We start from the raw sequence: 12325 nt of genomic DNA on the forward strand, positions 1-12325 counted from the left end.
TTTGTCACCTATAGAAGAGATGAATGGAACTCCACCTTATAACAGCATCATCTCAAAGAAGCCAGGAAATGTAAAATTCCCTCTGATTCACAAATTCTATTACACAATAGCAGGCAAATGGCCTTCCTCAAAGAGACGCACCAACCCACGTCCCTGCAGTCTGGCAATGCTTACCAACTCCTCACACAGTCCTTAGCCCTTGCCAGCTGATTCACTGAGGAGCACTGTCCAAGTCTCTATATAGAGGGTTGATCCCTGGAACGCAGTAAATTTATTTGAATTCCTTTGCATGTGAGGAAAAAAAAAAAAGGGCAGGTTTGATTTGATAAAACACCACAGCAGACTGTCCAGAGCTGCAGTAACACTACGGAGAAGACAAACCAAAAGATACTGTCATGTCAGACTTGTCAGTGAAAAGCAAAAGCTGACATGGCATGCAGTGATTAAATAATGAACTAAACAAACAAACATGAAAATAAAAAACGAAGAAAAAAGAGGACAAGATGTACTTTGGTCAGATATTCACACCCAAAGCATGAAGAAAAGGACACAAAGAAAAAGGCCAAGATACAGAAGTATAAAATGATCAGAAAGAAGAATAAATTTATATGAAAAAGAGAAACATTTACATTTGTATTACCTAGGACAAGCGTCTTAACGTTTCAGGTTGTAAATGCTATGAAGCTAGAAGATGGAAATGCTTTGGTGCAATGACACAAAACTGCAAAATTGAAAGGAATTCACAGATGCCAACTGCCTTTGCTTTGCAGTTGTTCTTTTTTAACCAAATTTATACTTTTTTCATTGCACCTTGTACGGGAACTGCTGAATCACGGCCTGAACCTCTGATAGACCACCTGAGACAAGCAACGAGTCAGCCATGGGAGCACAGGGGAAGGTAACTCACCTGTGCTACCGGAAGGGATGGAGCCTGGCTGCACCTCTCCTAGATCCCATTTAAGTGCTGACTGCCACTGAGAAAGGATCTCTTCCTGGAGAATATTGTGAGCCAACAACATTGGTAAGCATCTTTCATTTATTATTCTCCTGCTGCAATAATCTTACGTAGCCTAACTTTCCTGGATATTTCTTAATTATAGCATCTGTATATTCATTGCTTATACACACCTTAACAAAAAACATTTTTGGAGGAAATGGCAAAATTTTAATAAAGAATAAATATGTATCTACACTTCTTTTTTCTAGTTTCCCTATTGATAGTTTTCAGATGCTACCATGATCAGATAGACTGATGAGAACATCATTTTCCCATGTGAACAATCTGATATTGGCCTCCATTGGAATGAGCTTAGTAAATTAGAATAGCAATTCCTAAGTTTTCACATCTGTTCCCATGAAAATTTATGTATAATTCAATACAGACTATAAAATAGCTTATAAAGTCTCCTTGCAATATGTAAACAATACTTGCTCTCAACTGAGTGTTTTGTGGTTGCCATTGGGTTTATATTGGCTCCCTCTGGTGGTGAATATGCGTGAAGTGTAATTTAGTTGAGGCTTTTTTTTTTTTTTCCTTTCCATGAACTGCCTAAGTAAAGAACTGTAGCTAAGAGCACTGCGTAGCACAGAAATCATTTCAGTTCAGTTCCATGCAGGAAATTCCGACAACTCAAATCTGACTGCAGAAATACCAATATTGTCAATCCAAAGGACTTTTAAAAATAAGTTGTATACTGTCAAAGGAGAAAAATCTATGTGCCCTTTAAGAAGATAAATACAGACCTGGCCTTGGTGTTGATTTTTCACCTTAATACCAATAAGAGTTATAACAAAGGTTTCAAAGGGCAGAAGTTTTTCACCCAATCCTGACTACAGAACTTGAAAAGGAGAGACACTTCTACATCTTCCTTATCCTGCCTCAAATTTTAGCTGCGGATAAACTGACCTTTTCTGTCATTCCCAATCTGAGATGAGATGGCAAATTCCTCTCAATTCAAACTCCTCAAAAATCATTCTAGATTTTAAGCTTTTCTTCACTACTTCTCTCTTTCCCATCCTCCCCCATTCTGTGGTTACTTCCATTGATGAAAAAACAATAATCATAAATGTATAGGCATCAAAAGTAGAAAGTAGAGCAATAAACCAGCCATAGCACATAGAATGAAATTCACCTAGGGCTTACAGCTAAGAGCTAACAGGTTTTTTTCCTTTAGCTGCTTATCTTCTTATCCTCAGTAGTGTGAAAATTTCCTCACTAGAGACTGCAAGTGTGGTTATGAATGAAAAGACTGAGATGAAGGTGGCTGGTCCTGACATCCACATGCTTCTGTTCAGTATGTTATAATTCAAACATGAGTATAAATAAATGAATATAAAAATAGAGTAATATTTCTCTCATGTAGTGTTAGCTGCATTTAAATGTGGCTTTGCTTTTTTTCCACTCAGACAGTTCTTTTTAGAATTATTTAAATTTCTGCATTATTTTGAACAGGCAACAAGAATATAAAACACAAAACCAATCTTCAGTGAAATTTCAGAATTACACATTCATTTTTTTCCAGAAGTCTCTTGGGATGATGCCTGTAAGAAGTTTTACATATTGCAAAGGTCTACCACTATTCAATCTGCAGCTGAAGCAAAAGGGATGCTTTAGATCATCCTCGAGTTTAGAATTAATGCCTGCTGCCCAACAAACAAAAAATTCACACATTGTGCTCCATGCCGCACTTCTTTCTTTCTTAGAAAGTTGACAGGAAGGACTTTCACTCTTGAGAGGCAGACACATTCTCCACTTTTAACACAGTTAACTTCGAATTCATCAACTACTACCATTCTCCAATAACATCTCAATCATTCTCTTGGGAAAAAAAAAAAAAAGGAGAAACAATCTATAATGCAATGAATCAGATAGTTATACATCCTGTATTACTAACTGATTAGGTAATGTCAGTGAACGTTTCTGTAAATTTCTTCCCACTTATTAAATCTTATTATTATTCCTGTTATTAAATTTGTGCAAGAGGCAGAAATATTCTTTCCTGAGGGCCAGAATTTAAGAAGCACATTCTTTGACAATAATCTCAATAATTCTATCAACCATGTCAACATTTGTAGAAATTCCGAGTGTAGATGTTATAATTTTGTGACAGATAAGATCTGGATGTTTGAACTCCTGCTGAAGTGAAAAACATGGCATGAACATAAAATATTTAAAAACCAGCATTTTCATAAAGTATTATCCATTTTTCTATCGTGTATATCCTTGCGGGCCTATGAGAAAGAACAGCAAACAAATTTTGGATAAAACTGCAAGACGTCTATTTCCCAATGACAAAAGAAGTGGTTACAAGCTGTTTTCAATATCATACAGTGCCCAAGCCATCTCCAGATACAGCTAACTTTTTCAAGGCGGAAAAGGAAGTGGTGGCATGGGGTGGGAAGCACCAGTGAAGACAGCATGAACCTTTCCCACCAGCAAGAAAAGTAGTGCACTGTGATTTCCCTAGTTTTCCCTCAAGCATCCAAACCCATCAGGCTTCCCTGCCAAGCTCCTGTCACCCATTGGCAATCACATTAAGAACAGTCATCTCAGTATTAGAATAAGCCAGTTTTAGCTATATAAATGGGAATTTGGCAGTATTGCTATAAGCATATACAAACTATATGAATCAATTACTGTTCGGAAAACAAACTGGCTTATATACACCACTCATCAATGATACCACAGAATGCTTAATGACATTCATGCATCTGCAGAACATGAAAGTTGTGCCAATAAAACACACAAACTTAGAAGTCTTGGACATCTACCTAGCACTCTTGAGCTGATGTTTCTGGATTTCATTAGTTTATATGTATGTACTGCAAACCCATAAATGGTGGCTGCAATAGATAAATCCTTCAAAACAGTTTTGGGATCAAATAAAGAATGGAACAATTCATTACAAAAAACCATTCATTTACAGAAGCTTGGAGCTGTTAAAAGAAAAAAAGACTAAAGAATAAAAACTTCATTCTGGAAATAGCTACAACAGTTCACATCCACAAGTCCTTGAAGTATTAATACGACAAAGTCTGAGATGAAATGACTTTACTGTAAGGGACTTTTGATAGAACGAGAATTGAAATGTGCACATTGTTAGCTGAGCAAGCTTTCTGCTTTCAGATACTGTTTTATTTTACTAGTTTTCAATAATATCGCCCTGGCTTTCCATATTTTTCTGAGGAAGCTTACACAGCTGTTACCAAATTCCACTTTTTCACCTATATTTTTTCCAAATTAGAAGTATTACTACATGACCGAACACTTGGTTCTTATCAACATACTGTACAACAACTGTGTTGTGGTAACTTGTTTACAGGCGTGCACTCTCCTCATAGCAAATACATGATCATGCAACTTACCCCAAATTTCTTTCAGTTCAACTAAAGAATTCCTACCTCGTGACAGGAGAAGAGCCGAACTCCTTCCATCTGATGAAAGACTGGGTAGTGGGTGCTGTCAATTGTATCACGACGATAAACATCTCCCACCGCCAGAAAGGCATCTAGACCAGAGTGTATCAAGTCCCACTGGTGAGCTGATGTGTGTGCTCTTAACATGTGACTACGATTCAAGTAATAGTTATCCTCCTTTCTTCTGCTGACATGGTCCCGTGGGACAAGCAACTTATCAAAATTCTGCTGCACTGTAACCACTGGAGAAAGACCATCATAGACAGAAAAGAGTGGATTCCCACGGCGTCCTGTATATTGCTTGTAAAAGTGGTCCTTCACCTGCTCCTTGATTAGCCACAAAGGGTGATGCTTTTTGTTATGCAAGTTCTTCCCCACTTTGGAAAGAATCTTCTCTGTGACATTGCTGTAGTCATCCTGAGGGTAAGATTTACCAAACAGTTCCACAGTATTTGAGCAGGGTACGCTGGCAGCAAAATCTGAAGATACAGACTGCCTTGAATGGGTGGGAATTCCTCTTACTTTTATTTTTGGTGGTAACGCCGTTTTAGAATACTTGGCTACTCTCATGAATTTCCAGAGCATTGCCATTGCAAACTCTCTTATAACCTAAAAGAGAAGAAAAAAAACAGAACAAAATTAAAGTTCGTATCTCCGTCTTGTTGCAGAAACTGTTAGCACCTCACAGATAAGTGAAATCCAAATGTCTGTTTGATTAATATGACAAAGTTCCCATTACAGACTACTGTTTTGACTTTGGAGGAGAAACAACCTTATGATCAAATTTCAGGATATCTTGTTCAATTATCAGTCTTCTGCACCACTGCATCAGCATTAATGACACTAGACCTAGTCTTAATCTCATTCCAGACACTGTAACTCTTTACAAATGAGGAAACATTGCATTAAGAAGTTTTTTTTTTCATTCTGTTAAAATATTAGGCAATATCAGACTACTGAACATGAGAAGCTCGGAAATGTTGCAACGCTATTCAGTGGACAGAGACACGCTAATGAAAAAAGCCCTGGCATTAACATATTGTATTGTTTTTCTTGCTTACACCACTGTGGATGAAGGCTTGATAGTTATCAGGAAGGTCAATGAAATGATATGATTCTGCAGATTGTGTCTATCTATCAAAGTACCATCTTTACACATCCACTCTGTTTAGAAACAGACTCTCTTTGTACTTCATGCATAAACAAGGATGACTTTGTAGTGTTTGGAGAGAATTCTGTAAACAAAGAGGATCACAGTGCCTTCAGGCACACAAAACGTGTAAGCCCATTCTGAGATGTAAAATCACTTGAAGATCAATAGTTGGCCTTCACAAATATTGGCAGAGATTCCAGTAAAATACTTAAGCATTACAACTCTTATTGCAAAATGGGAAAACAGAGGCATTAGAAGTGACTGGGGCAAGGCACCTGCTCCAAACAACAAATTAATCTATGTTTCTCTATGAATCAAGGATTCCAGGGCCAAAGAATTTCCTGAGAAAGTTTTCTTAAAGAAACAGGGGAAGAAAAGACACAAGAATTGAATAAACAACGATCTTCAAGGGATAGCTTTTCATCTTTACAATAGCATTACAGAACACACAAGCTAAGATTGTTTTTTATACTTTTAAGCTCCAATAGATTAGAATAGGAATGTTTTGGAATACACAGCCCCTCAAAATCAGGTAACAGCTCTGTTTATATCTGGTTTCCATTCCTCTGGTCTGTATGATCTCTACAGATTTATTTTCTGAAGCAATTGTAACTCACTATATCAAAATAAAGACAAGCTAGATAGTCATGGCACAGTAAGATAACTCGCTTCAGTTCTTGACCACTTCTGTTACGGTTCTCCCATAGATCAATTCATACACACACATGACAGAAAGCCCTCTGACACAGACAAAGCGATGGACGGCATTATGTTTCAAAAAGAGAGGCTCCATTTTCCCCAAACATACGTTCTCCTTCATGGAAAGCAAGTTCTCATTTTCAAACAGCTGCTTGAAATATCCAGTTCTAGTCAGATAATGTATTCAGCTTCCCTTAAGTAAATATCACCATCTGCCCATACATTTATTTCTCTAAAAAATTCAATTCAAAACTTATACATAACTGTAATATAAGAACTCTCATGACTTTATCATGAATCTCGTGATGTTTACTTCTTTCCTAAATGCCATTCCTTTGAGAATCACAAGTTTAACGTTCACATAAACAGTTCTTCTCAGGATTACAGCATTATGAAAAAAAAACAGAACATAACAAGTGCTTGAAAAAAAATAAAAAGAGTATTTGTTTGTTTATTTTTTATTTTTAGATGCATGACTTCTAAGGGAGACTCTTCTTAGTGTATTCATTTGCTATTCAGCCTCTGATAGTTCTGAAATGTTAATTTTTCAGATCGTGTGATACATTCTTGTCACAATCATATGTGGGGAGGAGAATGGATTAGGTTACTTCACAGTTATTATCTTAACATTATGCTTATGCCTGAACTGCCTTACCATCTGCACCCGTCCTAATCTAAAGAGAATCTACTGTGAGCAATAGTAAAAAAAAAAGAAAAAAAAAAAAACAAAAAACATTTCTCAATGAGTTACAGAGTTATCCAGTGTCTAAGTACTGAAAACAACCAACAAACAGTAAAGATGAAACTGGTGCAGAATCACACAACAGTGCCACAAACACTGAAGTTCTTCACCGGCACACTCTTCTGCTTCCCTCTCTGACCACAGAAATGTACAAGTCATTTCCAGGATCAATGCACAAAAATAAGTACTGAACTGCCTTTAACTCAACTGATGACAAATTACATTCATGGGGAAAAACAATTCATAGAGAAGGAAGGTGAAAAAAGCAAGAAAATCTGATACCAACAAAATATTTAACAGGCTGAAGAGCTACAACAGAAAAGAAAGATCCCTTTCACCTTTCTAGTAACAATAAATAACTGATGTTAAATATAAGTTAATTATTTCTGCTCATTATAATGAATAGACAATTATGCCTAGTAGACTTCGAACTACAGGTGTGAAAAATATATCCTTTTCTTTCTTCATTTCCACCATGTTCATTAGTCGGAAGTAACAAGGAAGTGATTTCTGTGCATGCTGACAGATCCTGAATGCCCCAACACAGACTTCTAGTTAGCGAAACAGCAGCAGTACTGCAGCTGACAACAAACACAGAAATAGGAAATAAACACTGAACAACCACCATTGACATCTGTGATCTAAAGATGGCACGGTACTCCACCAGGGTCACCAAAGGGGTTGTGAGTTCAGGGTGTGACAGTGGCTTTTACACAGGTGGGAGCCGAGGCACGTTTTTGGAAAACAGCTCCTGGGGCTTCCTAAAGCACTGTGGATGGACGTGCAATGGATAGGCCCACCATCTCCTGTCACTTGGTTCCTTACCTCACCACTGCCACATTCCTGATTGTCTAACCAGCTCCTCTGAGGACGATGTGGTAGAGGCTACAGGCTTGTCCCTCTGTCTTTACCTCCATACCAATAAGTCTCATACAGTGGCTGCAGCTAGGATTTTTCTTTAGGTTGATACTGCATGCAGTGTTTTGTCAGTGCATTTGAAAACATGCCCATGTGTGGGTACAGTTTTTTAAATCAGCTTTGAAGCAAATCAAGGAGCAGAAACTGGGACCCATGCTATCCAGGGATGAGGGCCTCAGAGAAACCCTGTCTATTCTGTGGATAGGCCAGGCACACGTGTAATTGCCCTAGGCCAACGTCAGAGCCCTACTACAGCCCCTGTGCCATTTCTGAAGCAGTATCAGCAGAGGGCTCCTTCATCTCTCACAGAAAACCAACCATCTCTATGCAGGAGCAGAATGGACTTCTCATAGCACAACTACACCATAGTCAAGAGCTCAGCAGCACAGAAATGGCAGAATAAAGTACCAGTAAAAAATCACGATTTTGGAACACATTCAAAAGGCAGTTGGATGAGATGAGGAATCATACTGCTGTAATGTAAACCACAGAATAGTTTGGGTTGAAAGGGATCTTACAGAACACCCAGATCCAACCTCCCTGCTGGGGGCAGGGCTTTTACCCACCAGATCAGGATGTCCAGAGCCCCATCCCACTTGGCCTTGAACAGCTTCTCTGGGCAGGCTGTGCCAGTGCCTCACCTCCCTCTGAGCTAAGAATTTACTACTAACATCTCACCTAAAGCTCCATTCTTTTAGTTAAGGCATGTCTTTTCATGTTTAAATCCAGGCTTCTGTGTCACAGTGCAGCAGGGATTAAGACAGCATTATCACAGATGCGCTGGAATTTGTCACAAGTGCCCTCAACTCCACTGAGTTTTAGGGAAGAATCATATACTCAGCAAAAGTCCCCTGTCTCAAAAAAGAAGGAAAAAAGAGGGAAAGATTAGCATCTCATGATGCAAAGGAAAAGCCCTGTACACCAGGGGTATTTTAATCAACCATATCTTTTAGGACAGTGAATGATATAAATGTTCTTTTTCATGCAAAGTATTCCCCATCAAGGAACCAAACAAGCCTGGTTTCAGTGCCATTTGCTAGGTATTTAGACCTGTAAACCAGGAGCATCCTCACTCTCACTGACCACTTCACTGTATGCCCTGCTGTGCCTTTTTTTTTATTGCTTATGGCTGCAGAAATACAGATGGATTACAGCATGCAGCAGCTGAAGTATAGAACGGGTTTGAAACCAAAATTCTACAAAGACAAGAGTCTGTCTCCTATCCAGGAATAGCTAATTAATGCAAGAGTCTGAAGTGCCATGGAAAACGTTAGAAAGTTGGGCTGCCACCATTTTGTGATGTGACAGCTTTTATCTACCGTATGTGTGGGGAGGGGAGTTCAACCAACATAGCATATGTTAAGACAAAAATTATAAGCATATGCTAGGCTGCTAAAATTGGACATTTACCAGTCTACTTAGCAATTTAGCTAAGCACTGAATTTTAGTTTTGAAAACTATGTAGGCATACAGCAGCAAATATAATTGTATTGCCATGATCATATCTACACTGCACAGAATATAGCAGAATTTATTTCACGTGCAATAGCAATAATGAACTCAGACTTTTTTAAAACTCATTTTAAAATGCAGCTATATTGTTGCACATTACAATGGACTCCTCCTCTTACTGAATATGCTGAATTCATATAACAAACAAAGACCTCTGAAATAGCCTGGCAGATGATTTAGAATGAATTCATTCTAGAATATGACCTCCCAAGTGCAGAACATTTTCAGATGTCACCAACGAGAGCTGAACATTCAGCGAAACAAAACACTGCATACACTACAAATTAGCAGGCAAGAAGCAAGATAACATAGCCTGTAAGTATTTGGCTCTCACTTTTTTCATGTACTCAGTGCTCATACAGTCATTAATCCATTTGCAAGCTCCAAGAAACATGGAGAGTAATTCATTTTTTTGTTATTGTTCCTAACAGAAACAAAAATGTGTCACAAGCTGGCTTCCTGTCTGCTCTCTAACAGTGATCCATTAATCACAATGATGCCTTTGGCAACATCTTGAGGTTTGCAATATCGAGAGAAAATTGAAAACATTTTCTGGCATAAGAGACGACCATGTTTTCTCTCAGTATTACATAATACTTCCTTAAATGTGAATAAAAGGTATTATCAACCACATAACTTTTAAAACAACTGACCCAGAGGATGTCTATTGTTTTAAGAAATTACATGATTTTGTGCTCAGTCCTACATGCAGAGGCAAACACAGAAAACATGAAGCGTACCTTCAACCACCTTCATCATTCCTTAGGACTACGGGATAGGATAAGATATTCATAGCAGGCAGCATATCTTTGGACAAGGGAACACACTTCTACAAGAACCACTTGGGAAAGCAACAATTTTAAAACATCTCCAGCCATCATCTTACATACATTCATCACTACATTTCAGGCTGGATCGTGGTATCAATGAGAAAGGACTTCACAGCACATTGCAACAAATTTCAGTTCCCTGTGCTGCCTATCAAACGTTGCTACAGATCCTACTGCTTCTCCTGACACAGTATTACCAAGCTGAACCTGACTGCTTATCTATAAATTTCCCACTTACGAAAACGATAACACTTTCTAGTGAAGATTCAAGACAGGTAGCATGTGTCTCAATACTCAGTGGCGAACTTTATAGCTGCACTGTGTAACTGGAATAAGACTGTTTCAAAGACAGACACAATGAAGTTTCAAGACATGTAGTAATGGCTTATCCAAGAAGAGCAGAGTAACCTTACACTGGAAATTGCAATCAGCAAGCTTATCAGTCATAAACAGCTTATATAAGTCGTCAGCACAATTAGAATTGGAAGATCCAAGGCAAACAAATTCAAGTTTCTGGTTCTAGAAGATGAAAAGACAACAAACTTTTAACATTTTAACATGTGAAATGTAGAAGTTTAAGGTGAGCAGTCCAAACAAAAATAATTTGGCTGAACAGAAAGAAATGCAAGGCCAGAGGAAATATAGCTATCAGTGTAAAAGAACAGTTTGATATATATATGTGAAAGCAGATTAAATTCAGGAAAAATCATGCCTGCTTAGACAAAGTGTGCTTTTTTTTTTCACTTATACCTTCATTATTTTCTTTTCTCAATTTTCTTTTTCACAAACTAAAAGAGTTTGCTCTTTACAGAAGAAACGCCAATTAATCTCTTTAGTGCAAAATTTCCATCACAAGCAAAAACTGAGAAGCACAAAACCCTACTGAAAGTTAAGCAGTCTTAATCTGAGCTCCTACTGACACACCTGTGTTCTTCCCTCCCTCCACAATAAGACAAAATTGTTAAAAGCAAATTCCATACTTTAAATGAAAATCCTCATTACATAAGCATATTTTCAATCCATTACAAATTAGATTGCAAGAAAAGCAATAAATCGCTGTCAAATATTGTCAAATTTGTCTCCTGCTTTTAAATAAATCTCTATTTTTTGAGGGAAGCAATCTGAAAAAAACCACTACCTCTGTCTGAGGGAATGTTCTCTTTTCAGTACCTTGAAGAAGTTGCCAGCCAGCTCTCTTGCTTGGAAGACACAGTGTAAGTGACTATCAGGTCAAAGGGACAGAGACAATCAAATAATCATAAAATTCTCACTTCAGTCAAGATTGCCAACATTTCTCCTCTGCCTTCTTTTTTCCATCAATGTCTGCAACTTATCTTTATTTTTCTATAGAAGAATATATCCTAAAGTATTTTACTCCTACAGATTTTTTTCTGAGCCAAAATAAATTTGGTTAGAAATAAGATATTAGCAGTACTTAAGTGCAGTGGCATCTTTTCTTTTCCCCACTGATTAGGTGCTCCATTTGAACATAAAATCATAAAAACCTCATCCTGTCTTAGCAGGAAGAGGGAGTAATATTTTTTTTAAGTCAGTTATTAAATAACAAGAATGGGACATGCATAGACTTGTGCAAAGGACAGTAGAGGAACAGCAAGTAATTCATTTTAAGCCTTAATGATTCCCCCATAGTAATCGAAAACTGGACTATAGAACTGCAGCTCTACAGTATGGAGCATGACAAACATAATACACACTGCACTCCTAAGACAGTACAACTTCCTGAACTTTGCACTTATTGAAAGTCACTTATGCATGTGTTGCCATGTATCAGTGACATAGGTGGGATGGAGACACACATTGCTATAAACTTCAGAAAAGCATAAGGCTACATAGCTTTATCTTTACAATGTGAGACAGAACTCCTTAACCACAGCCATGAGAATTGCTGGACCAGCTGATGGGCCAACTGGAAAGCAGCAGTTATTCCCATAGGAGAAGCATGCCCCTGGCAGCAGCAGCCCAGCCTCCTGCAAATGCTTGTGGTAGACAGAAGATACTGTTAAGCTCAAAAGATATCATTCACTGATCAAATAA

General features: G+C 37.9%; 1 protein-coding gene across 3 annotated transcripts in view; it reads right to left on the bottom strand.

Annotated features, from left to right (window-relative positions):
• The window catches only part of FARS2 (phenylalanyl-tRNA synthetase 2, mitochondrial), a 243254-nt gene that overhangs the window by 180815 nt on the left and 50114 nt on the right, over window positions 1-12325 (bottom strand). For all 3 annotated transcript variants that reach the window (XM_031589316.2, XM_031589315.2, XM_090136983.1), the window contains one exon: window positions 4402-5025. In XM_031589316.2, the coding sequence (XP_031445176.1) occupies window positions 4402-5007 (606 nt within the window). In that variant the 5' untranslated portion in view covers window positions 5008-5025. The remainder of the gene's footprint in view (window positions 1-4401; window positions 5026-12325) is intronic.

The sequence above is a fragment of the Phasianus colchicus genome, chromosome 3 (assembly GCF_987193195.1).
Source record: "Phasianus colchicus chromosome 3, bPhaCol1.hap1.1, whole genome shotgun sequence".
NCBI classification, from domain to species: Eukaryota; Metazoa; Chordata; class Aves; order Galliformes; family Phasianidae; genus Phasianus; species Phasianus colchicus.